The following is a 27,977-nucleotide window of genomic DNA, read 5'->3' as shown; positions in this document are numbered from 1 at the left end:
ACTTGGTGGGAAAAGAGCACTTGGGGCTTTGGACCAATGACATGGGTGTTTAATGCCCTGAGCCTTGGACAGTGTTAAGGCCATGAAAGGTCTGCCTCAGTGCTTCAGCGATTCTCATCATTATTATATCTCAACTTCTTTTTCTGTTTATTCTTAAAGAGCATTACGGATATTTTGAAAGATAAAAAAAAACAGAAGACAATAAAACCCAACATAATACAACCCTTGAGAGAGCCCACTCCTGTTCATGTAATTTATCCACATACCTCATTTCTTGTTTTTGTTTTTTCTTTGTGTAATATTAGTGATATTTCTATGAGTGTCCAATTCTTTAAAATATGGCTTTTAAAAGCTACAGAGGATTTCATTTGACTAGGCCTAACAGTTACCACTAGCGTGCTGTTGGACGTATCTGTGGTTTCTCCCACTCTGGATTGGCATTGTTTCCCTGCACACATGGACAGTATAAGAATATTCACTGAACTGACCAACTGAAGGTATCAGATTATTCCTCTCCTTACAACCAGAAACGTATGGTCATTTTTTGTTATGGTTACGAGACATTTCTGGGTCATTTTTTAATATAGTTGCCCTTTCAGTCTGCCTAACACAGATGAGCTGATTTTCTATGAAAACAAACAAACGACCAGTATTGTGCATCCTTACTGATTGCATTGGCCCTAAGTTTTGTGCCCTAAATCTTTTAGTCTTGCTAAAGAGTTTGACATTTTTCCTCTTGACAGAACATTTACAAATCAGATCTCCAGTGGCTGAGAGGCATTGGCTGGGTCCCCATTGAGTCTGTGGATATGGTCAAGTGCAAGAAAGCTGCAGAGATACTGAGTGACAACATCTACCGCCAGCCTCCAGACAAGCTGAAGTTTACCAGTGTGACGGATTCCCTGGAACAGGTGCTGGCCAAGAACAATGCCCTCAACATGAACAAGGTGAGCCTCAGCTGCCTCAGGCTTTTCTAAGATGCCAAAAAGACTAGTGCAGTTAAAATTATCCATTGAAATGTAGGGTCACATTTAGGTTCTGAATTCCATACTTGAAATCCTCTAAATTTCTATTATTTTCAGTTTTAACCTCAATAACTAGTATCGAGTCAAACCTCAAATTAAATACCTCATATCCAAGTTTGGCTTATTTTTCCTAATTGTATTAATAAGATTTATGCTTTATTGGACTTTTTGCAATTCCTATTTCAATTTTTTTATTCAAATTTAATGTAATTAATATATACTCTATTAGTTTCATAGGTAGAATTTAGTGATTCCTCAGTTGCATCCAGTGCCCAGTGCTCATCACATCACGTGCCTTCCTTAATGCCCATCACCCAGTTATGCCAACCTCCCACCCCCTCTTGCCCTCCAGTGACCCTCCATTTGTTTCCAAGAGTTAAGAGCCCCTTATGGTGTGCCTCCCTCTCTGTTTTCATCTTATTTTTCCTTTCCTTCCCTTCCCCTATGTTCATCTGTTTTGTTTCTTAAATTCCACATAGGAGTAAAATCATAGGATATTTGTCTTTCTCTGACTGACCTATTTCACTTAGGATAATACCCTCTAGCTCCACCCACGTCATTGCAAATGGCAAGGTTCCATTCTTTTTGATGGCTGAGTAGTATTCCATGATGCCTATCTATCTCACATCTTCAAATGGTTTTCTATCAACATCTTCTTTGATAGCGTCTATACACAGAGGCCTGGGACAAGGATAAGACTCAAATTCACATAATGCCTGATACTCCGGAAATCATGCTGGCAAGACAGAACAAGCTCAACTACAGTGAGGTAAGCGCAAGAGGCTCTAATGCTGCACTGACATTGTGATCACTGTTACTCTGTTTTCCTGTACTTTTGTGGAGATTCTCAGGCCTCAGCTACCATGGTGCATGTGGCTCTGTGATATGAACACTCAATCCATCCAGTCCTTCCTCTCCGAGTTGAATATCATACACTATAGGATTCTGTTGGCAAACTGGTCACTGCCATGTGGGTCAGTGGGGGCGGAGTAGTTTTTTTGGCATTTCCAACTGGTAAGACAGCCACACAAAATAGTGCCTCAATATTTATACTGAAACACTATTTGTTTTTCACCTAAAATTCAAGTCCAACTGGACACGCTGTCTTTTTATTTGCTAAACCTGGCAAATTTACCAAGGGGGAACTGATAATGTGTACCTCTTCCCTACCTGGATTAGGAATAAAATTGAGAGGTAAAACAAAAGAGTATAAATAGAAGTTGAAAACTCACATATTTTTACCACTCAAGTTAGGTTCAAGGGTACATTTGTATGAGAACTAAATGAACCTAACTGAACCCCAGAATTAAGTTTCCATCTGGACAGAAGTCACACTGGAGGAGGGCAATCAGCTCCAGTCCGCTCAGGGGCGAGGTTGTCTTAGAGCCCAGAGAAACAGAGAAGGACACTAGGGTTACTCCTAAAGGGAGCAGGTCAAAGCTGGCAGGGAGAGGCTAGTTATCCCATTCCTACCAGCTGAAGAAATCAGTAAGTCAGTGTAGCTATTCACAAGTAGAGAGTAAGGGGGGCAGAGAAAGGCAGAAGGTCAGAGAAAAATAATTGAGCTCCTCCTTTAGAAAGAAAGCATCAGGCATGAGAAAGAAGTGTTCTCTGTTAACAGCACTGATTACTTTTTTTTTTTTTTTAAGTAAAATGCAATTTATAGGCACATGTTGTACTAATAGGATACAGCCGAAACTTAGAAACTTAGAGTTGTGATTATAGTCCAGTTAGCTATGTTTTGGATTGTACTTCAATCTTTTTCTCATTTGTTTTTTAAATATTATAAAGTAGTACATGATTGTGAAAGATATTTTAATGAAGAAAGTCTGTAAGTATATATTTTACGTATAAATGAATAATAAACATTGCTCTACATTTTTTCACTTAGAAATATGTGTAGATTGGTACATTGTCAATTGATTTATAGTATTAGATGATATTAACCTATGTTGTGCGTAATATGTCAAACTACATGATCTATATTAATCTACAATCTATATAATGGATTGATCTATCAATCTCTGCTAATACCCATTGGTAGGACTCATTGATTTCCAAAGCTATATATATGGGGTTTTTTTGTTTTTGATAAGATCTAATTGATTTACTTTCAATATTGCAAGAAATTTAGGTTATTTCCAGAACCTGTCCTTTTAAAAATTATTTGGTAACTTCACTTAGCAATCTCCCAACTGTTGCTGTCAAACCTTTTAAGCTCTGACACTCTTTCTGTAGACTCTGTATAAACTTGCCAATGAAGAATCGAAGAAGAAAGGCTACGACCTACGAGTTGATGCCATCCCAATCGTGGCGGCCAAGGCCTCCAGGGACATTGCCAGTGATGTGAGTAGCGACACCATGTATTTATGTGGCTGGATGGAAGTGAGGGAATGATCATCATCATAGCAGGGAAATGCATCTGGGTGCCAATTAAAGCATATTTATTGTGCTTTGAATGAAGAAAAAAAAGGTTTTCATTAGAGAAAGCTCTTTCATATTTATAACTCCAAACAACTTTTATATTCATGTCCCATAGGTGGAGAGGGTATCCTAAACTTCAGTATAAAATTGAATTTAAATCTATAGTTGTTCATATCTACAATTATGAGACATTCATCTCCATATTTTGAGCACATAACTTATAAAGAAATGAGAAAATACCAGAAGACTTTAAAAAAGTAACTTGGTTACATGTGTTGGCTCAACATCAGAAAAAGACCTGGTTTAGCCAGGTCTAGGAAAATGTACCTTTCCCTGAAAGTGTTTTGGATATTTCCCAACTCTTTCTTTGGAAAATTACCCTAAGTGTTTCCTTTTGAGTTCTTTTTAAATGAAAACAGAAAAACAAAGACAACCAAAAACAATAAAATGGTTGATTCTGATTTCTCTTTCTGCTGTCTCTGAAAGAAATGGGTCCTTTGGTGAAGAAATTCAAACTTCCATAAATATGTGTAAGGATTTGTGTATTGTCCAAAGTGAAAAGAGAATATCCAATCAGCAGTTACCACCACCACCACCAAGATGCTTTCTTGTAGTTATATAATCTGTTTTCTCACTCAATCCCAGGAAACCCAAACCAAATTTGATCTCCAACAGAGCAGAGTATGCAGGATAGAAAACACAAGCCAGTCCATTTTAGGGAGTCACGTGACCCAGTGAAAGTTAACAGTGAGCATTGGGAGACCTGAGGGATGGGGGTGGGGGGACAGGTCCTATGGTGCCTGTGGACTGGGTAGTAGCATTTTCAAAATCATATGGAAAATTTCTAGGTTAGTGATTTCACTGGCCAAGATGGAGAAAAGGGAATATACTGTTGTGATTGATTTTCTGGAAGTGTTGCTGCCTTTATTTCCAGGGACTTAATATCTGCAAACCATAGAACTATGTAGTTTGGCCTGTTTTCCCATTCGAGTACTGCTGTGAAGTCAAATCAGAGTTTAGGATGAGGAGATAAGTTGATATTTGGATGATTCCAAATTTAAAATCATGATGTTTTAAACTAATAAGATTTTTAGCCCTCTCTATTCATGTTTGTTTTTTTAAAATGACTACTTTTATTTCAGTACAAATACAAAGATGGTTACCGAAAGCAGGTTGGCCACCACATCGGAGCCCGAAACATCGAGGATGACCCCAAGATGATGTGGTCCATGCATGTGGCCAAGATCCAGAGTGACAGGGAGTACAAGAAGGACTTTGAGAAGTGGAAGACCAAGTTCAGCAGCCCCGTGGACATGCTGGGGGTGGTCCTGGCCAAGAAGTGCCAGACCTTAGTCAGTGACATAGACTATAAGAACTTCCTGCACCAGTGGACGTGCCTGCCTGACCAGAACGATGTCATCCACGCTCGGCAGGCCTATGACCTCCAGAGCGATGTGAGTGCTAGAACCCATTATGCACCACTGGTGACCGTGCTTATGATAGTAATACACAGTGATACATAGATAATGGGCTAGCATTAGGTGGAGCCCTCAGAATTAATAACATTTTTTCTCACTGCCTCTCATTCACTGTGCCTTACTTTTAGACAGAATATAATGCCATGAAGCTATATCTAATTGTGCTTAATATTTTCAAAGACATAGATATGATGTTTGGCTATTAAAGTTTTACAGTTTTTTCTTTCATTTTTTTAAAATCAAGTGTCATAACAGGTAAAGTAAGACTTGCTTTTGTGTTTGATCTTACCAGAACATTTACAAGTCAGATCTCCAGTGGCTGAGAGGCATTGGCTGGGTCCCCATTGAGTCTGTGGATATGGTCAAGTGCAAGAAAGCTGCAGAGATACTGAGTGACAACATCTACCGCCAGCCTCCAGACAAGCTGAAGTTTACCAGTGTGACGGATTCCCTGGAACAGGTGCTGGCCAAGAACAATGCCCTCAACATGAACAAGGTGAGCCCCCAGTTTGGGGGAAACTAAAACGGAACCATATATCCTTGAGGATATCTATGGTTACCTTAGTCTTTTTTATTTTATCAAATTGCCATATTGTGTTTAGTGATTTGGTTGCATTCTCTATTCGGTTACATCAGTATTCCAAAAATGTATGTGGGAATTTCTGCTTTGACATCTCTGTGAAATAGCCAGAGTTACGAATAGGACAGATTTTTGGAGTTCATCTTGTTTACAGCCAATGAGAGTCATACGTGATTTGATATTAATGTTTCTTCTTTGTTGGGACTTATCTAAGTGAGAATAAAACAAGTCAGATGCAAATCTCCATAACATTTATCAAAAAAGAAATCTGGAGGTGGTGGATCCAGTTACATTTGCAGTTAATAAACAACAAACAAAACCATGGGAAGAATTTAACGTAGCCACAGTACATCGGGATAGGTGTATATGCTTGGAAAATACTTGCTTGCAATTTAATTGGAGGTGATCCATGTTTTTATTTAGTAACAATAAAAGTATCTTATAATATCAAAGAGATGGAAGAGTATTGGTACACAGCACACAGTATAGATAGTGAGGAGACTGCCTTTCAACTTTGTCTTGTTCTTTAAATCAGAAACTTCTGTTTACAACATTGTTTTTCTGATTTATTAACCTTTTTATCATTCACAGCGCTTATACACAGAAGCCTGGGACAAAGACAAGACCCAAGTCCACATCATGCCTGATACACCTGAAATTATGTTGGCAAGACAAAATAAAATAAATTATAGTGAGGTAAGACCATTTGTTTTGTTTTCTTTTTTTTTGTTTGTTTGTTTTTGTTGTTGTTGTTTTTTATTTTTTTTTTGTTTTGTTTTCTTGATCTGGCCATGTTGATTTTTTGCTGATATGGTAAAAGGTTAGAAGTCTGGATTTAATTCTCATGTGCACCAATTACCTTAGTTTTGTTTTTTTATGCCCATCACCCTACCCTGAATATATGTGCCATCTATTAAGGAGTAGATAGATAAAAAGATACAGAAATAAATACAAAAATGTCTCCATGTCAGGAGGATAAACGAACTCAAAGCCAATTATTAATGATTGGAACTTATAACTTTAATTTTAAAATGATGATTGCTATTTACCAGATTAGTACTTCAATATATTCTGTTTTTCTTGTTACCTCATCTGTGAAATGGGATTAAAATACACATCTTGAAGAATTTTTGTGGTAACTAAATAAGGTTGTGTATGTAATATACCCAGCATGGAGCCTGGCACAGAATAGTTGCTTAATAAACTTTAATTTCTTCCCTGTACACTCAACTTACCATGCATATTAGATTTATGTAATGTACTCAAAATAACTTGAAGTTTGTTTACAAGAACTGATATGAGAATTCTCAAATCCATCCATTTCAAAATTGCCTAAGGAAAATAAAATATATTTTTTATGTGTTATCTCTGGCTGCACTAAACTTGTCATCACATATCTTTGCAGTCCAGAAATACTGTGGCAGAAACAGCTTCTTGCCCAATTCTACTTGCCAAAGTCAGTAATTATTTGGTTTATTCAAGAAAAGCTAGATTTCCTACATGTTTGTGTGTCTTCCTTAAAAAAAAAAAAAAAAATTGGAGGGACTTTTCTTCAGTTTGAGAACACTGGAAAATTAAGTACTTATTTTCAAGACTTGACCATAGTCATTCTTCTATCTTTATTAACTACTTCTGGTTATAATAATGTGACCCTAAAGAAGACAGAAGCTCATATCAAGTAACCATGACAAGTGAAATGAAGAGGATAGGATTTAAAAAAAAAAAAAAAAAAAAAAAAGACCCTAGGACAAGCCTGATCATAAGTATTTGATTGCCATTGGCAATTTGAGCAATTTTCTTGGCCACAGAGCTTCTCAGTTGGTTGAGCTTTTCCCAAGAAGTCTGTCTCACCCCAGACAGATGAAGTTAGTTTCTATCCAAACTGTAATAACATTTTCCCTTTTGTTGAAATTAGGTCAGATGAAGTAGATGTTTTTTGGGGTAATTTTTTTTTCAGACTGAGAGGAAATTGGGCTTTTATTTCTATAATTTTCAGCTGGATTTATTTTCTTTAGAATTATGTGAGCATGTTATTTCTTTAAGGGGTGTCTCCTAAGGATTAGATTTCAAAATGGCTCTCCTGAATTTTTTCTCAACCCAACTGGTACCTGCATTCCATACTTAGCTCAATAAATATAAACCAAAAAAACAAAGCAACCACATTTCACTTTTTTTTTCCCTCTTAAATTCTCATTTACCAAAAAAAAAAAAAAAAAAAAAAAAAAAAAAAATTCTCATTTACCTGTTCTAGTTCTCTTGGGTAAATAACTTACCAAACAAGCTTTAAAACATAATCTTGATGGTAACCAGTGTTCTCTTCTTTGAAGCCCTGCATCTTTTTCAAATGTTGAAAGAATGAAATTAACCTATTTGCTTGGCCTCGAGACATGAGATGATCTAAACACATTTTAAGGACAGAGACCTCCAAGGAAAAATATAATAGAGTAGCTATTTGACTCTCCAGTTCTCTAGAAATTTTTAAGAAGACAAAATGCCTTGGGGATTTTATCTCAAGTGTATCAAATTTATTATTTTCACTCTAGCTTTTCCTTGTAAAATCTTATCTTGGGAAGAATGTAATTTGTCACATGTTAATAATCTACATTAAAAACACACTTCCTTCAAGGACTCTTAGGTCATTTAAAAATGGTCTCTGCATCACGTTTTAAATTCAGATCTTATTCCAGTATTTTTAATTCAATCTAACATGAGAATGGGGCATAATAATGAAGCAATTAGTTTTCATTATTTGTCACACTATTTATTTTCCTTACACTTAAAATTTTGTCTTTAGACAGCTTCAACAATGACAAAATACTAAATGTTATAAAGTAGGAAGAAAGATAAAACCCTAAAGAATTGAGGTCATTGTTGTTTTGCTCTTAAAACCATAAGTGATTTTTGTATCCTTTTCCAGAACTATCTACGGGTTCTGTGACTACATTCCTGGGGTCAATAACTTTCTTAATAGAGGAAAGGGGAGAAACTGAAATTAGGGATTAAGTTATTCCATCAGTCAGCCCCACAGTCTGTCTGGGGTGGGGACAAAGATGAGCTACCTTCAAACTTCAGGGGTCTATGGGGTAACAAAATCTTTCCAGCAGGTTTTCTGGCTTGCATTTGCTTTAAGCAAATCACTTAATGTAGCTTCAGCTTCCCTAATGCTCTTCTACGTTACTCACCTGAGAGGGCCTCTGCTTTAAGGTGATATCACTTCTTTCTTAGCCACTCTTCTTTCACTTTAAAACAAAAAGCACAGATTAAAGGCCTAGAAACAGAAGAGACAGCCAAATACCACTCATGCTCCTGAATTGGATTTTAGGAAAACAAAACAAAACAAAACAAAAAAAACAATATTGCCAGAAATGACATTACTTGGACAGTTGGTGAAATTTGAATACTTCCTATCTACACATAGATCTTAAACTTCCCAAATTTAATAAAAATATCATGGTTGTAAAAAAAAATACATGAGCTTAAGTATATATAAAAGTGAAAGTCATGATGATTACAATGTACTCTTCATTGGTTCTTACTATTGAAATAAATATACATACCACACATACAAGAGAAAGATAAATACGGCAAAAGCATTAATAATTGGGTAGCTGGTTCATTGTACTATTCTTAAAACTTTTCTATAGGTTTGAAATTTTTCAAACTAAGGAAAAGAGATATTTTTAAAAATTAAAACATACATTAAAATATTTAGATATTATGAATATTTTATTTCCAAAAAGAGAAAAAAAGTTAATGTGATACATGCCTGAGAGTATTAAAAAAAAAAAAAAAAAAGGAAAAAACTCTGCCACACAATTTAATCTATTAATGTCCACCCAAAGCTTTTTCAGTCAAGGTACCACCAGTTCCTATAAATCACAAAAATAACATTGGGAGATACAATAATTTTTACTTTTATGTTTAAAAATCATCAAAATCCATATTTTATTATGTTTTGATTAAAAATATATTAGCAATTATTTAACATTTATTTTAACATTGTATGGGATTGGTCAGAATTCCTATAGGTGGCTCACAAGCAAAAAGGCTAATGATTTCCAGTATAGATGATTTGTCTAATGCACTGGTTCTCAAACTATGTTCCAATGGAACACCTGTGCTCCACCTTCTGTGTGTATCTGTCCTATCACAGAAACCGAACAGGGTTTTTTTTTTCTAATTTACAGAAAAAAATTATCAAATATAATTTTACCATTTTTGTGCTTTCAACTCATAAATCCTTAGTACCCGCTATTCCTATGACTGCTAGCAATTTCTAGCAGTTGACAAAATGAATAGGGAACAAGTCAATATTAACAAAGATTTTAGGACCAGCAGATTATCCTCAGATCAGCACTGTTCGATTTTGCTTACGTAATCACATGGTAGTATGTATTGTTATACACTCATATTCTTTGCGAATAAAACTCCTAATGCAAATTTGGAGTTAAATAAATCAACATTTCTTGATTGTTTCATGAGCAGAGCCAAGTGCTGAACAATTCAACACATTTGAAATCTATTAACATCTAAAATCTATAAGGATTTGAGTGCGAGAACTTGGAATGTTAAAACCTGCTGAATATAAAACTTCAACTTAAATACCTCAGTTAAATAGAAAGTAAAAAATATGTATATTTTTTTTTTTAAAGATTGAAGTCTAAACATAGTAGTGCAGTTAGTTCTGTGTCCAGAGTAGTTGTCTTTTGACAAAAATGCATTTTTAGAGTGAAAGTGAATACTATATCTAAAAGCCACTTTTTCTTTCCTCAGAACTTCTATCGCCAGGCCATGGAAGAAGCCAAGAAAGAAGGCTATGACTTGAGAAGCGACGCCATTCCCATCGTGGCTGCCAAGGCCTCTCGGGACATTGCCAGTGATGTACGAGCTGATCAAATCCTTCCCTTTGCTACCAACAGGCCAAGCCCCCTGCACAGGGGGTCATAGCTGGAAGTCTCTGTAGTCCTCATCTGTGGAGCTGTAGTCCTCAGTCTTAACTGCCTTCATTGTACGAGCAAATAAATTGAGTATTTGAGATAGTAGGTAACCTGCCCAAGATCGTAAGCAGCATAGAGACGAGGCCTGGACTGGAATGTGGTTCTTTTGACTCTTGTCCTCTGGTCTTTGCTTAATAAGATTGAGCACCTTGATTAAAGCTAGGTAGAGAGATGTTGAGCTTCTCGTAAAACCTCATAAGCTCTCCTCAGGATACACTCAAGACAAAGATGCCAGGAGAAAAGCAGGCTTTAACAGAGCTCTCCCCCATGACTTAAGGAATGACAGAGGATAGCTAAAAAGCTATGTGTCCTTGCTTGAGGGGTTGCACAAAATCAATATTCCTTTACCCTAAGAATGAAGATCTCAGATTCCTGGACAACTTCAGTATTAATTTGAATAGTCACAAATTGTCAGTTTTTGTCGCTGGTTCTTTTTAATCATGAATTAAAAATACATAACATAAAATTTACTATCTTAACCATCTTCAAGTGTATACTTCAGCAGTGTTGTAAGTGTATTCTCACTATTGTACAGCCTTCCAGAGCTTTTCATTATGTAAAACCGCATGTGATGAAACTCCCCTAGTGTCTTTTATTTGTTTATTTTTAAAGATTTTATTTATTTGAGAGAGAGAGTATAAGCGTGAGGTAGGGGTCAGGGGAGAGGCAGAGACAGAAGCAGACTCCCTGCTGAGGAGGGAGCCTGACTCAGGGCTTGATCTCAGGACCCATGAGATTATGACCAGAGCCAAAGGCAGCCGCTTAACCAACTGAGCCACCCAGGTGCCCTGAAATTCCTCTAGTGTCTTCAGGGTTTCATAGCAAAGCCTCATCACAAAAAGAATGACAGGAGATAGCCCTTGGTGCTCCCTCATTATTCACCGGTTTCTCTTTTTCAGTACAAATATAAGGAAGCTTATCGTAAGCAGTTGGGTCACCACATTGGTGCCAGAGCAGTACACGACGACCCCAAGATAATGTGGTCTCTGCACATTGCCAAAGTGCAGAGTGACCGTGAGTACAAGAAAGATTTTGAGAAATACAAGACCAGGTACAGCAGCCCAGTGGACATGCTTGGTATCGTTCAGGCGAAGCAGTGCCAGATCTTGGTCAGCGATGTGGACTATAAACATCCTCTGCATGAGTGGACCTGCCTGCCTGACCAGAATGACATCATCCAAGCTCGGAAAGCTTATGACCTCCAGAGCGATGTGAGTATCCCTGAGGCTGGTTCTGCATATTAAAAACAGATCTGAGACGTGTTCTTAGGTTCTGACAAATGTCAATGGACCGGAACTTATTTGTACATATTTTTAAAGATTTTATTTATTTATTCATGAGAGACACAGAGAGGGAGAGACACGGGCAGAGGGAGAAGCAGCTCTATGCAGGGAGCCCTATGGTGGGACTCAATTCCAGGACTCCAGGATCACACCTTGAGCCAAAGGGAGATGCTCAACCGCTGAGCCACCCAGGCGTCCCTTATTTGTGTGTTTTAAACAATAAGTGATTAAATGTTTAAAAAGAGTCTCCCATGGAAATCACTACAATTTACTTCAATTTTTCTTCCCCAAAAGTCATATGTAGAAGAGGAAATCAAATATATATTAGCAATTACCTACAGGTATATTTCTTGTGATTCAGGCTTCCTTTGCATGAGTTAGATGAGACTGAGTTCTCAAAGATCTATAACTGCACATTTTTGGCTAAAGAGAACGTTGTGGGTGTGAATGGAGGTGGAAGGAGGAACAGAAGTATAGAATGCCAAGTTATTTTAATAAACATTTTATACCTACTGACAAGGAAATACTAAGATATCCTTGTCTTTTTCAAAACTAGTGATCTAATTCTTCCAAACAGCATGTACTATTGAGAAGAAAATAAAATTGAGTAATATCTAATATACTAGGTTTACAACACCACATTACACACTCGATATTGTGATTTTGAAGATGGATATAAAGATGTTTTTAAAGTTCTCATTACACAAAAAAATGTAGGTATGTGTGGTGATGGATGTTAACCAAACTTACTGTGACGATCATTTCACAATATATGCATCTACTGAATCATTATGTGGTGCACTTGAAACTAATAGATTACATGTCAACTATATCGCAATTTTAAAAATGCAAGAGTGTGATTTGCAGAGGTTAACATTACTACGTGTTGAAACTCACTACTATAGTTTAATTTCACCTCTTTTCCCTTAAAAAGCAAGAGGTCAAGAGGTCTTATAATTGCAACACTCACACAGCATTGGTCTGAGTTTGGGGTCTTACTGGAAGCTATTAGAGCACATTTTCCAAAGCTAAAGAAGCTCTGCTTTTGTGTAAACATCTTGTAATACCCTTGAAGGCAGGTGCCTTCTACTTTTTAGAAAAATTATTTCATCATTCTTGATACAATCCTCTGTACCAAAAAATGCTCAGGGAAAAAAAATATATTCTCAGGATTCAGTAATGCCTGTGAATGAGTGATCAACTATGCTGGGAGCTTTATCTGTTCATCAGTACTTTTTCATTTCTCTAGTATAGGCCATTTAGTGACTATGAATCTGAAATTTTAGTGAATGTTTCTTATCCATTGATGTGCAGAATTTATACAAGTCAGACCTTGAATGGTTGAAAGGCATTGGCTGGGTTCCAATTGGTTCCGTGGATGTTGTTAAAGCCAAGAGGGCCACCGAGATACTGAGTGATACGATCTACCGTCAGCGTCCAGAAACACTGAAATTTACCAGCATAACTGACACTCCGGAGCAGGTGCTGGCAAAGAGCAATGCTATAAATATGAGTAAGGTGAGTTTTTACTCCTCACTGCTATGCTAGATAGAGGAATTCACTGTAGAAAAAGGTGAAAAACAAAACAAAAAAACCTGACATGTTACTGAATTCCTATAATTCCTTTAGGACTTATGATACCTTTAAAAATGATTTTTCCATTATAATACCATAGTTGCTTAATAATACTTTAAGACATTAAACTATGAGAAATACCAATTTCATAATTACAGAGTTTTAATACTGTAACCCAATTACAGTTTTCCAAATGGTTAAAGAATTTAAATAAGAAACAGTAACAACTGAGTCAATGAAATAGTATACAAATAAACTAAATACTCTAAGAACTAATAATTTACACGAAAAGTAGGAATCTATGCAACTTTAATAATTTTATTTCTACTTTTGTTAGAGATACACATAATCAAAAAAAAAAAAGTCCATGAGTGCCAAAATAATTTTCCTCATCTTCCCCCCCCCCCCCATAGCGCTTATATACTGAAGCCTGGGACAATGATAAGAAAACGATTCATGTCATGCCAGATACACCGGAAATCATGCTAGCCAAACTCAACAGCATAAACTACAGTGATGTGAGTAAACTATTGATCAAAAATGAACAGAAAGGCAAAAAAGAGCCATCGTAACTATTTTCTTAGTGAAATATTTCAACTAATTTATTATACATTGTCCAAACTAATGTTGGTAGAAGAGAGTTGTCTATTGATTCAATTTTGGACTATGTGGTAGGTCCATGGTGTAGACCAGCTTTTACCAACAGGATTCCAGGGAATGGAATGCTTATGGAGAAATATTTCAATAGGAATTATATTCCTAATGCCTTCCCCTCCCAACAAGTCAGTGTGAATGTCAACTCATTATTTGATTAAACAATTATTTAGCAGGCAGGTGCTGTACTGGAACCCAATGGGTTATCATGCCCTATATTATTTTGCTGCTTCAGGAATATTCTGATTACCATTTAATGTTCTTTGCAAGCATTTTCCTAGGCATCTCTTTCAGGAACAGCATTTTCATCAGGGCGATCATTCTGAAACCCTACTCAACAGATAGATCATGGTCTGTGATGATAGTCCATAGCAAAAATGAGGAATAAAATAAAATACATTGGATTTTTCTTAAATCCAAATATATTCAATTTGAAAATAATGTCCTTATTTTTTCCTCTTTCTCTAGTATTAAGATGACCTTTCTTTTATATTAAGATGGTGAAAGTAAATAGTTATTTTTTTTCTACATGTACTTATTTGGCAAAACAAAATTTTGGCAATCACATGTTGATGTCTCCCCCAATTCTTTTTTTTTTAATTTAACAATCAGTGAAATCCCAAAGTTTAGAACATGTGCCTTAAAAGTCCTTAGATAATTTTGTAGGAACCCAACCCACTCTCATACTTGATTTTGTAGATTTCTTTCTATAGTTTAAATGAGGACAGGGAAGATTTAATAATAAACAGCTTTATTTTTTATGAAAGGAGTTATGATTGATGACTCTCTTTTCTACAGAAACTCTACAAACTTGCTTTGGAAGAGTCAAAGAAGGAAGGCTGTGACTTGCGTTTGGATGCCATCCCGATCCAGGCAGCCAAGGCTTCGAGAGAGATTGCTAGTGATGTAAGTTGATGTTTTTGGAAGAGGCATTTCTTACTCAAATATGTTCCCAAATGGCAGTTTTATAATTTTTCTTGCCAGAATTGTGGTTGTCCCTACAAGTCTCAGCTTCATTTAGTGATTCCCACATGTAGAAAGTTGGAAATAAAAAAAGACTAAGAAAACCATAAGATACCGTGTCCATTATACCTGCTAATCAATCGGGGATAGAGGTATATTCTTTAAAAATGGGTGTTTTATAGACACTAAAAATGGGTTCATATTTTGGAGCCTCAGAAGTTGAGCAGCAATTGATGCAGATGTTTGTAGAAAACATTGAAAGCAAATGTAAGTCCCCCAGCATACATGGGAATCCTTTCCTACTACTTTTATCTCCTTATTCTGGTGTTAAAGGAAGACTAGTTGATGGGTGCGTTTTAGAGTTTTCTTTCATCCTTTGTAACTTTCAGTGAGGTTCTCCTACCAGAATACCCCTAACTCGTTGAAAGGACAAATTGAGAAGTAAGCAAAGCTTTTCCTCAGCACCTACTTGTCTCTTCTCAGTAGCCCTTCCCTTCTCATGAGAAGCATCTCTTGAGGGTATCTAGGGCCCTCATTTTGTATTAGGGCTCCTCAGGAACCCAATCCAGGCTTTCCATCTTCTGGAGGGGCCCCATGCCTGAGACTTAGGCTTCATTCCTTCTATTATCAAGACATTTTCTAGAAAAGCTCACACTGATCATTTCATGGTAAAAATGGACCATAACATGTTATTCTTGAATTTTAAAAGTACAGAATGTTAACCTGAGGCATGACTCTCTCATGATGAAAGTTCAATGACATTACAGGTTAATAAGGGGAGATATCTTCTGGTGAGACTATTTAATGTAGCCCATTCTCTCAATCAGGGCATTCAGTATAAACTCTAATTACAAGAGAGATATTCTAACATATCTTTAATACAATTTTTAGAAAAAAAATAGCCACATCTTTAAGTAGATATTCTTTTAGATTGTACAAGATCTTTTCTCTTTCCATGTTAAGTAATCAAATGTAAAGTAGGTAGTGTAGTTTAACAGAAGGGAAAAATATTAAGAACTAGTAGCTCTCACCTACTTTTGATGTCATTTTGAACAAATTGCCTAAAATCCCTCTTATAGAAGCCTTTAGGCTTCTACTTTATAAAATGGAGTCAATAACATTAACCTTTCTCCTTATGCTAGGAAGGAAAACTCCAAGGAAATAATGTGTATATGAAATTATAAGATGTTATATAAATGAGATGTTCTTATCATTAGGCTCCTATCACTTTTCTTTTTTCAGTACAAATACAAGGAAGGCTACCGCAAACAGCTTGGCCACCACATTGGGGCCCGAAATGTTGAGGATGACCCCAAGATAATGTGGTCAATACATGTGGCCAAGATCCAGAGTGACAGGGAGTACAAGAAAGACTTTGAGAAGTGGAAGACCAAGTTCAGCAGCCCCGTGGACATGTTGGGGTTGGTGCTGGCCAAGAAATGTCAGGTCCTCGTAAGCGACATAGACTACAAGCATCCCCTACATGAATGGATGTGCTTGCCTGACCAGAACGACGTCATTCAGGCCCGGAAGGCATATGACCTTCAGAGCGATGTGAGTGGGTCTAAGCATGTGTTTATTTATTTTAAAGATTTAAATAGCTTTATTAACCAGTTCATGAATGGGGCTGCAATCCATCCAGCAAGTAGAGAGTAACTCCAAAGAATTGTAAAAATGGAAGGTTTTTATTGGAAGGAGAGTAGGACAAGGAAGTTATTAGCATAAGAAAGGAAAGGATTGTTTCAGACAGGGTCACCTTCCCTCGGGGGGAAGAGAAAGTGATCTTATCAGGTGAATTACCTTTCTTTTCTTTTGGGACTAGAGAGTGTCCATATGACAGATTACCTCTGTGGTGCTGACCACATCAGCACATATTTAAAAGATTTTTTTTAAAGGGGTTCTAACTTTTCATGTCATGGAATCTTTTGGCAGTCCCTTGAGACCAGGGACAGCTTCTCAAGACAATGTCATGAGATGCACAAGATGCAGTATATTTATGTTTCAGAAGAAATTGATCAAATCAAAATATAGTTATGGAAGTATTAAATTGAATTTATGATGTAGTAATATGCGTGCTTTTTTAGCATTAAATAAAAGATCTAGCACTGGATTTAATAACAGTTTAATTTCAAAGAAGTAATGAGCATAAATATTTGAAGATGCCTGCAACAACTGTAATAGCATATGAAAATACTTGTGATTTTTTATTGCTGACAAAGTCTCATATAGTGCGAATGCTACCGTGATCTGTAGCCTACACTTATAACTGAGAGAAATGCTGTATTTCAATTAGAGGTTAATAAAATTAAAGACATTATATTTTTCTGTTCAAGTTCATTGATGCCAGGTTCAGAATTGCTGGTTTAATACAATCTAAATTTCCAAATGAATTGACCGCATTTTCATTTTTCTGACTGCTTAATTTAACCCATTACTTGTACAAGGAAGTTTAAGAGTGAACTGTACCTATTAAGAGAATTTTTCTAAGAACCTGAAAACAATATAACTCTCTAGAAACACGTGAGGCACTTTTGTTGTCCTCCAGCAGATTATCCCTGGGACTCAATTACTACTTCATTGGTATAGTATCTCCTTGGTTTTTTGATCAGGCTCTCACAAGCAGTCACTTTTGAAAGAATGATAAACATAGGGGCATTGTTAAAAAAAAAAAAAAATTCCCAAAAAGCCATACAAACAGAAAGAATGTTACCTTTACTGATGAGAAAAATTTTCCTTTAGCCAGTTATTTAAATTCAAAGAAGAAAAATGATGGAGAGATAAAATACATTTTTTTCCTTCAATTATGACATAAGAAAGGGGATGGAGAATAAGTAAGATAAGAGTAAAAAATACAGGTACTCTTTGGTTTAGAAGCATGTATATAGAATCACATGAAAAAAAGATGCCCTTTTTGTTGTCCCCAGAAAACACATGAACTCAACATGTGATCAGCTAGTAGTGTTCATCTTTATGATATAGGGTCAGTGCCTGCTGGGATAAGAACAAGCCATATTCTGATGGAGTAGTATTCCCATACAGGGAGCACAGACAATCAAATCGGAGAATGCTTTCTATCAGGTGGCAGTCACTAATTGCCTTAAAATGGTTTTGCATCAACGAAATTGCGTATTGTTAGATTTTATGAGTCTTTACGTGCTGCCAAAGTGAGTACAGAGTTGAGGAGTCTTTATTTTTTTTATTATTTATTTATTTATTTATTTATTTATTTATTTATTTATGATAGTCACACACAGAGAGAGAGTCAGAGACACAGGCAGAGGGAGAAGCAGGCTCCATGCACCGGGAGCCCGACGTGGGATTCGATCCCGGGTCTCCAGGATCGCTCCCTGGGCCAAAGGCAGGCGCTAAACCGCTGTGCCACCCAGGGATCCCTGAGGAGTCTTTAAACCAGCAAACATTGGCTACCTTTAGGGACAGAGTGTTGGGCTAGCCACTCTACAGCAAAGTCAGTCAGTCTTGGGTCTTCCCAGAAATTCACACAGTAAGATTCAGAGCTATACAGTGTGTCTATATGCTAACTCCAGATCACACACCAGGCTGTCTAGGTAATATTTGGCATTATTTCATTTTCAGGTTATTTACAAGTCTGATCTGGAGTGGCTGAGGGGCATTGGATGGGTGCCCATTGGCTCTGTAGAGGTCGAGAAGGTGAAGAGAGCTGGAGAAATCCTGAGTGAAAGGAAGTACCGCCAGCCAGCAGACCAGCTCAAATTCACATGCATTACAGACACCCCAGAGATTGTCCTGGCAAAGAATAATGCCCTGACGATGAGCAAAGTGAGTATCCAACTGTTTCCATTTCCTGAGTTCTACCTTCCATGGACTTGGCTCATAAAGTGAGAAACGCCCTAAAGGGTTTTCAGAGAAAGGAGAGGTAATGGGCCTGATTCTCACACATGTCTTCAACAGAGCATCTATTTGATTTCTAGTTGGACCTGCATGTGTTTCTCAACACTGTATCCCCCAGTTCTCTGTGTGCATGAGGAAGCGTAGCCTGGGATAATTTCTCGGGAGAAATGCACGTACTCTTCTGAGCAGTGACATGGAGGCATCCATCAATCCATTACTTGTCCTTGTACATTCTTCTAGGCAGAGCAGACTCAAACTTCTCTTTATGCATCCTGGAAGGAATAAACAGCCATTTAGTATTTTGTTCTGAACTCTGGGAGACCGTGTTTATAGCAATGCCAGTGAACAACTCAAATTAGTTCCTTGGTTTGTTTGATTGCGGAAGTCTACTTTAGGAAGTGAGCTGCTACTATTGCTTTTAGTGTCATTACACAGGATAGATAATCACTTCTTTTTTCTGGAGTTCTAGCAATCTGTTTATTGATACTTGGCTCATTCTTTATCCAATAGATAGATCCTTAATATTCACATTTTAGATTGAATTGAACTTACCTGAATTCTTCCGCACCTGCTTGGACATCTTCCAACATTCGGTGCTCAATGCAGAGTATGACATCAACTCTCAGCAAAATCCAAAGCTTGAAGTATTAAAACCCCAGAAATTCTATTTTATCCCATGCCTATCACAGCAACTACAGTGATAAGAATAGGAAACACCATAAAATCTGCTGAGTGCCTAAGACTCCAGCATCTTACATATGTTATGGTTAATCTTCAAAAGCACTCAGTAAAAATATTATCTACCTCTTAGAAATGAGGAATTCAAGGCATTATGTACCTTTCTCAAGATTACACAGCTTGGACATAGTGGAATTGGGTTTGAACTTGGGATTAACTCTGGAGTCTAGGGACTTCTATATCATAATACTATAGCCGGGTTCCATCCTTGGAGGTCCTATGAGTAAGCTTGAGATTCACTGGAAGAAAAGAATTAATAATTGAAACCATTATATCACTTCCTATTAGCTATGAAGCTATCATATGGCAGCTTAAATATCATCATGTTTCACTCTCCCCAGTACCCTTTTGCTTCCCTCACCTGTAAAATAGCCTTACGAGGGCTTTTAGGATTTTTTTTTACACTAAAATGTGTTAAATTTGAAAATAACTGTAATATATGAGCTTTAACAAAGGGTTTTACCTCACTTTCCCCATAGCATTTATATACAGAAGCTTGGAATGCTGACAAAGCCTCCATCCACGTGATGCCAGACACCCCAGAAATCATATTGGCCAAGAGCAATTCTGTCAATATCAGCCAAGTAAGAAGCTTCCTGATTGTCTCTTAAGCCTTTCTCGGATTCATTAACCTACTTCTACCTTACACTTTCCTGTCTGGAATTGGCCTATTAACTTTTCTAAACCACTCTTATTTTTCTGTTACGTATTATCCTCTGTCTAGAAACTTTACACCAAGGGATGGGATGAATCAAAGATGAAGGACTATGATCTGAGAGCTGATGCTATTTCCATCAAAAGTGCCAAGGCCTCAAGGGACATCGCCAGTGATGTAAGTGCCCTTTATCTAACCCCCTTTGGTGTCACACTGCAGAATGGCCACTATGAGGCCGGTTGGCCACATTTTGCAATTGTTTCCACGTGTATTCCCTACTCCTGCTTCCTACTTTCTATGACTTTTTCCCTTTGTTGTCACAGAGAAGAATAGTTTGGAATTGTAGCTGGAAGGCCTGCACCAGTGAAGATAAATGAATATACCACTGTTATGCTTATGATAGAGCTTAAGATTATTCAGAGATGCCAAAATGTTTGTGATATGAAGTTCTTATCCATTCTCTTGTGGGTGTTCACGTTTTCTGCAGTTGTTGGCATCTATACAGTCTTAAAACTAGGTTTCTAAAGCTGTATTTCTCTCATTTTAGTACAAATACAAAGAAGCATATGAGAGACAGAAAGGCCACCACATTGGAGCCAAGAGCGTTGAAGATGATCCCAAGATTATGTGTGCCATACATGCAGGGAAGATTCAAAGTGAAAGGGAGTACAAGAAGGAATTCCAGAAATGGAAGACCAAATTCAGTAGCCCAGTGGACATGTTAGGCATCGTGATGGCCAAGCAATGTCAAACTTTGGTCAGTGACATTGATTATCGAAATTACCTACATCACTGGACATGCTTACCTGATCAAAACGACATTATCCAAGCAAAGAAGGCCTATGAACTGCAGAGTGATGTACGTAACACAAACTTTGGGAAAGACGGGATGAGAGGGCATAGATTTATTAATTGTCCACTCCTGTGGACCCCTGTGTGAATAGACTCATGGATTATGCACTGCACACATCCAGGAAGGCACCACTCGCATTGTTTAATACATAACCCGTATTCAGGAGTTATGCCCTAGGAATCAAAGAATAGAGATGAAGAATCCTACTTAGGCCATGTCTTTCATTTACTGGCCTAGATTCCAGACTGTTTTCTTCATGTCATCTGTACTTTCTGGCAATGAAAATATATTGCCAACAAACACAAATTATCTGACTACTTTTAAAGTAACTGCCACTATTGTACTATATCCACGGACCAAAGTTTTCTTCAGTTATTATAGAATTAAAATGGAATGAGATTCAACAAAATTTCCTTTATAAAAGTGTTTTCAGTTCTATAATTTTTTGGAAATATCAAATAATTACCATGAAATTCAATATTATTACGATTTTATCACTCCTCACAGCTAGGATGTATAATTATGCTTTTACAAATTACTGTGCCATTGATATTAAAACCCCTGAGTCCTATAAAATCGCAGGTCCTATTTTTTTGGAACTACCATCTTCTGTACTAGATCCCATGTACCTTATTTTTCAATTATGAGATGGTGTGTCTAACCATAGAACATAATTTCTGTCTAACATCTTTGTAGAGTGTATATAAGGCAGATTTGGAGTGGCTGCGTGGCATCGGCTGGATGCCAGAAGACTCAGTAGAAATGAACAGAGTGAAGAATGCTCAAGGCCTGGTGAATGAAAGACTTTACAGGACGCGGCCAGAGGCCTTGAAATTCACTTCCATTGTTGACACTCCAGATGTTGTCCTGGCAAAAGCCAATTCTCTGCAAATAAGTGAGGTAAGAACCATCCTATTACCAAGCATTCCTTTTGCGGGACTCTGTTTTCAAAGGATGCCACCCAAACTGAACAAGTGGACTGTTCCCCTTGGAAGACTTATAGTGAAGGGAGCAATTCTAAGAATCTCTTGACTAATTTGGTAAAGGCACATGCAAAGTAGAACAAATATTTCTTTGACTCCTATTAAATACTAAAACACGTAGCATAATGCTGCATTTTAAATGGTTTGACATTGTATTGGTCGGGGTTCTCCAGAGAAATAGAGCCAATAGGTGATGTCAATATGTATAGATACATGTAGATATGTGTGTATGTACGTGTATATATGTGTGCACGTATATGTATATGAGAGATGTAGGTAGATCTATAGACTATGTCTGTACACATACACAGAGGAAGAGAGATTTATGTGATGGAGCTGGGCCATATGGTTATGGAGGCTGGCAAGCCTAAAACCTGCAGAAAAGGCTGGAGACCTAGCAGAGAGTCGCAGTTCAAGTCCAAAGGCAGTTTGCTGACAAAGTTCCTTCTTGCTCCGCAGAGGTCAGTCTTTTCTCTATTAAGGCCTTCAGCTGTTTGGACAAGACCCAGCCACATTACAGAGGGTAGTCTACTTTACCAAAGTCTACTGAGAAGAACGTTAATCTCATCTGCAAACTACCTTCACAGAAACATCTTTAATGATGTGTGACTAAATATCTGGGTATCGTGGCCTAAGCCAAGTTAACACATATAATTAACCACCCAAAAATTTTTTTCAGGTTAGTCTCTAAGTCTTAATGTTTCATATATTCACTACTCAAGTAATATTTCCCTTCTCTCCACAGAAACTATATCAAGATGCATGGAATAAAGATAAAACCAACATCACCATTCCTTCTGACACGCCAGTCATGCTGCAGGCCCATATTAATGCCCTGCAAATCAGCGATGTAAGAGGCATAAATATGAAGTGAAAATACCTTCATAGGAAAATATATGTCAGCTTTGGGAGTGTGGTATAACGACAAGTTACCTATCTTAGAACTGTGTACAGTTTTTGGTGCTAAACATTTTCTCTTTAGCTTCCATTCCTAATGCAATATGAATGGAAATTCTCTCTTTTAAATGTTAGTTTAAATACATGGCTGGGTCCCAGGACTACAAAGAGTTGGGATATCTGAATTCTATTGTTGTCTTCCTTTCAATCTTGAAAGCATTGTTCTATATCCAATGTCCATAGCTCAGTTTCATCATATATTAATTGAGAATATTGAAATACCTAGTTGAATTTCTCTTACTTGAGGGAGTATGAGGTGACAGTCTCATTAATCTTTATAGGTTTTTGATTGATCCAGAACATTATTGTTTGACATTTCAAAGCCATTAGCTTTGTGTCTTATTTTCCACTTCGGAAAGTTAAAAGACAATTTTAAGTCCTATCCAAAGGATAAGATATCTATCTCACGTCCCTTTAGCAGGGACCTCTGAAAAGTCAAAAGGCAACATTAGGAAAAAAAAAATCTTACCGGACCTTACATGATACCTTGATGAAGGTTTTCTAGCTTCACAGTTGATTCTTAGTTTCCATGTATTGTGTGTTGGGTATTTTCAGATGTGTACCGTATTGTGATGAAGACAAATATTCAAACATTTAGTAGATCTAGATGTTTAGCTTTAAAATCTTAGTTCAAAAAAATAAAAAATAAAATAAAAATAAATCTTAGTTCAGAAGTATCCTGCACTCTATTAAGGAAATAGCCAACAACCAGAGGAACTCAGAAATACCTGTTTTTCCTTATCCTGTCTTCATTTACATTTTGTCATATTCATATTTTGAGTACTTTGAGTATTCACTTATTTTCAATTTTTGTAAACAAACCTGTGTTTTCCCTCAATAGAAACTTTACCAAAAAGACTGGAATGAGACCAAGCAGAAAGGCTATGACTTCAAAGCAGATGCCATTGAAATCAAGCAAGCCAAAGCCTCCAGAGATATTGCCAGTGAGGTATGGCCTCTATTTCCTTGTGGTTTATCTCTACTTTTAACAAATAGAGTAATTTTTTTTTTTTAAGAATTAAGGGGGGAGGTTAAAAAAAAATCTGTGTAAACAATTTTATTTTGTTTTGCACTAAAGACTTTCTCTACTTAAAAACATTAGAATGGGGTCACCTGGGTGGCTCATACAGTTAAGCATCTCCCCTCAGCTCAGGTCATGATCTCAGGGTCCTGGGATCAAGCCCCATGTCAGGTTTTGGGCTCAGTGGGGAGTCTGCTTCTCCCTCTCCCTCTGCCTGCTGCTCCTCCTGCCTGTGTTCATGCTCTCTCTCATTCTCTCTCCCTGTCAAATACATCTTTAAATAAATAAAAATATTAAAATGAAATGAAGCACATTAAGGTTAGCATAGATGAGGTATGTGTATAACTTCTTGGTTGTTTCTAAGTAGAAGTGAAAAAAACACGAAGAATCTATGCAGAATTCTTGGGAAAAATTCAGGAACCAATAGATTTGATTATTGACCAGTGTCATTTTATCCCCCAAATATTTATGACATTCTCCATAAATATAGATCGCAGTTGAAAGTTTCATGTAAGACAAGACTGAAATCACATTTTATACATAAGATTTTATACTGGAGGCTTATGTATAATGCTCTCAGCAACCTTTTGAAGTTCATTTAATGGTAATTTAAAAAAACTTAGTCAAAATAATTATCCTACCAAGCTCCCTACCTCCCACCCTCAGCTCCAAATCTTTAAGCAATCCTGTTCCCTTTGTCTGGGTTCTTGTCTATTTTTTATCTTGTAGATCCACCTGTTTCTTCCCTTTTATTTCTCATTTTTATCTCTAAATACAATAGCCAATCTATAGTATCTGCCTAATTCCCGCTTGTCTCTCCCTCCCTTTTGTCCAAACTTTTCTATGTTATCCAAATATAGAAAAGACATTATCTTACTCTAGTCCTAAGACACTTTTAGGACAAGTGTGAACAAGATGGAAACTCTTGTTCCCAGGCCTTTTGTTGTCATCTAATTCAAACCAATGACCTTGCTTCCATTCTTGTGAACTATGCACCTTTTTACCTGTCTCCAAAACCACACAAATAACTTTTTCCTACTGAGGTATTGTTAGTACTCTTGGGGGACCAACTGACTTAATGTTCCACCATTCAGGCAACCTTAGAGACCCATGATTACACCCACTGTGTCTTATTTTCCACATCTGAAAAATGTAATAATAATAATAGTATGTACTTCACAGAGATGTTGGGAAGATTAAATGGGATTGTAGTTGCTACTAAACTATTTTTTACTAAAAAAACTCAGCAGTTTCACACAGATCAACCTCATACATTTGAAGCACTCATAATAGTGTCTGGCGTGTAGTCATTGCTCAGTAAATGTCAGCTATAATTTTTTGTAATTACCCTTATTCACCATACTATTTCCTTCCTGATTTATTCCCATTCTCTATCAAACTACCTAAAATAGCCCTATTTTTCTCAAAGTGAACCGAAATATATAATGACTGCCAATATTCGGAAAACATTTAATGAAAAGTCCTCTTACTACATTATTTTCATATGTCTGTCTGATTTTTCACCACTTTAGTACAAGTACAAAGAAGGTTACCGTAAGCAACTGGGCCACCATGTGGGTTTCCGCACCCTACAAGATGACCCCAAATTGGTATGGTCGATACACGCTGCCAAGATCCAGAGTGACAGAGAATACAAGAAAGCTTATGAGAAGTCTAAAGGAATTCACAATACACCATTGGACATGATGTCAATTGTTCAGGCCAAGAAGTGCCAGGTCCTGGTTAGCGATATTGATTATCGCAATTATCTGCACCAGTGGACATGTTTGCCAGATCAGAATGATGTGATCCAGGCTAAGAAGGCCTACGAACTGCAGAGTGATGTGCGTATATTTATCACCAGACTCTTGGGGGAGATGTGTGTCTCTGTGAATAGCGTCATGGTGTACCCCCTAGGGATATAATTTAAGTGGTAATCTTAATAGAACCTAACATAATCTGTATATTTCATGGTTATAGAATCATTTGGAACATGGTCTCGTGGAGGATTCCTTCTTATGTGCCAAGGTCTTATTTTTTTTAAGACAAAAAAAAATCTCTTATTCTATGTAATTAGATAGAAAATTTCAGTCCCAGTTGTTTTTAACCCATTATATTTGCATGATCAGATATCTAAATTTCAGAAACAAATTTGAATGTAAGGAAATGTTGGATTTTAAGTTTATCTGGTACACATAGAAAAAATGTATATGTACATATATTTATAGATAGAGTGGTGTATACAGATAAAAGTATATATTTTTTCCTCATTATATATGCCTCTGAAGACCTTATTCTCCCAAATTCTTACAGATGTTATTCTCAGTAGTGCAAAAAAGGCAGATTTCAAGTGGTGAGCACAGATGCTCAACCTTGTATAAAAACAAAACAATGTGCCATTGCTGTGATTCCACAAGGGTCACTCGTCAGCCCTGTTCCAATTCCTGTAGGGTTACGTGAACTTCTCCCAGAGATGTGTGCCAGAGATATAACACCCAAATATTAATATTTAATGTTGATCCTTCCATTCCATGGGAGTGGCCACCCAGCTAGTTTAAATAGAGGTAGTGTGTGGCCTGCTGGCATCGTGGTCTAGTGAGCAGACTTGACTCTTTTGAACTCTGTGGTCCCTTCCTTCATATAGAACGTGTACAAATCAGACCTGGAATGGTTAAAGGGTATAGGATGGTTGCCAGAGGGTTCTGTGGAAGTGATGAGAGTGAAGAATGCCCAGAATCTCCTGAATGAGAGGTTGTATCGTATAAAGCCTGAGGACTTCAAATTCACCAGCATTGTTGATACCCCTGAAGTCATCCAGGCAAAGATCAATGCTGTACAGATCAGTGAGGTAAGCGGGGTTGATGATGCGTTCGGACGTATTGAAGAAGTCTCCATAAGAACTGTGTGACATTTAAGTTGCTACTACCAGGATTAGAACCTTGAACATTCATGTATCCAGATAGAATTTCACAGTCAATCAATTAATGGTATCCACAGTTCAGTTACCTAGATGACTCTTTGACATAGATGCGGTGGGCATCTTTATATTCCGCAGACTCTGATACACATTCTGAATACATTTTGAGGTCTTGCTTGTAATGCAAGTCTACCAGGTAATACCATGATCACAGAACTGCCACCTTTTATTGCTTTTCAATCATGAGGGAAATTGAAAAGTCCAGGGGTGGCCTGAATATTAGGTACCATGATAGTTATTTGGGCCAAGAAAGCCAGGATTTGATTAGGGATGTGGATTATCATAGTTACCTGCCATGTAGGTTTACCTGCCAGATGATTACATGTGACTTAATGAAAAAGGATCATTTTACTACTGTATTTCTGATTCATTTTCCACTTATATTACATCACACATCAATGTATTCTTCTTGTTGGAGTCATTATTGGCACCTTTTAAATAACACAAATGAAGGGGTGCCTGAGTGGTTCAGTCAGTTGAGCATTCGATTCTTGATCTCAGCTCAGGTCTTGATCTTAAGGTCGTGAGTTCAAGCTCCATGTTGGGCTCCACGCTGCTGTGGAGAGTACTTAACAACAACAAAAAAAATTCACACGATGAAAACAAAATGTGATCTAGATTTATATCATTTATATCTGCGAACATCCAAAGAGAACTGTTAATTGTCCCTACAATTTTATTCGTGCAGTAATTGGCCTATTTTCTTATCAACCACCTTTTTTCCTTTTTACCAGCCATTGTATCGTGATGCCTGGGAGAGAGAGAAAGCGAATGTGAATGTGCCAGCGGACACTCCAGGGATGCTGCAGTCCAAGATCAATGCCATACAGATCAGTGATGTAAGGAGCTACACACTCACTTGGTTTACACATATTTTCTGCCTCACTGAAACTTAAGTTGATATGTTTTAGAGGAAATTTAGCAAAAGGCATTTCCCTATCATT

The 27,977-nt window shown here is 37.1% G+C and overlaps 1 protein-coding gene across 22 annotated transcripts in view; it reads left to right on the top strand.

Moving 5' to 3' along the window:
• NEB (nebulin) overlaps window positions 1–27,977 on the top strand; it is a 200,154-nt gene that overhangs the window by 87,256 nt on the left and 84,921 nt on the right. For all 22 annotated transcript variants that reach the window (XM_077861706.1, XM_077861712.1, XM_077861711.1 and 19 more), the window contains exons 66-87: window positions 744–947; window positions 1,690–1,794; window positions 3,264–3,371; window positions 4,592–4,903; window positions 5,220–5,423; window positions 6,099–6,203; window positions 10,281–10,388; window positions 11,404–11,715; window positions 13,102–13,305; window positions 13,776–13,880; window positions 14,815–14,922; window positions 16,222–16,533; window positions 18,574–18,777; window positions 20,067–20,171; window positions 20,312–20,419; window positions 20,790–21,101; window positions 21,792–21,995; window positions 22,824–22,928; window positions 23,877–23,984; window positions 25,589–25,900; window positions 26,701–26,904; window positions 27,768–27,872. In XM_077861706.1, coding sequence (XP_077717832.1) covers window positions 744–947; window positions 1,690–1,794; window positions 3,264–3,371; window positions 4,592–4,903; window positions 5,220–5,423; window positions 6,099–6,203; window positions 10,281–10,388; window positions 11,404–11,715; window positions 13,102–13,305; window positions 13,776–13,880; window positions 14,815–14,922; window positions 16,222–16,533; window positions 18,574–18,777; window positions 20,067–20,171; window positions 20,312–20,419; window positions 20,790–21,101; window positions 21,792–21,995; window positions 22,824–22,928; window positions 23,877–23,984; window positions 25,589–25,900; window positions 26,701–26,904; window positions 27,768–27,872 — 3,954 coding nt within the window. The remainder of the gene's footprint in view (window positions 1–743; window positions 948–1,689; window positions 1,795–3,263; window positions 3,372–4,591; window positions 4,904–5,219; window positions 5,424–6,098; window positions 6,204–10,280; window positions 10,389–11,403; window positions 11,716–13,101; window positions 13,306–13,775; window positions 13,881–14,814; window positions 14,923–16,221; window positions 16,534–18,573; window positions 18,778–20,066; window positions 20,172–20,311; window positions 20,420–20,789; window positions 21,102–21,791; window positions 21,996–22,823; window positions 22,929–23,876; window positions 23,985–25,588; window positions 25,901–26,700; window positions 26,905–27,767; window positions 27,873–27,977) is intronic.

The sequence above is a fragment of the Canis aureus genome, chromosome 20 (genome assembly GCF_053574225.1).
Source record: "Canis aureus isolate CA01 chromosome 20, VMU_Caureus_v.1.0, whole genome shotgun sequence".
Lineage (NCBI taxonomy): Eukaryota > Metazoa > Chordata > Mammalia > Carnivora > Canidae > Canis > Canis aureus.
The sequence above is the reverse complement of the archived record's forward strand: the minus strand, read 5'-3'. Positions and strand labels throughout refer to the sequence as shown.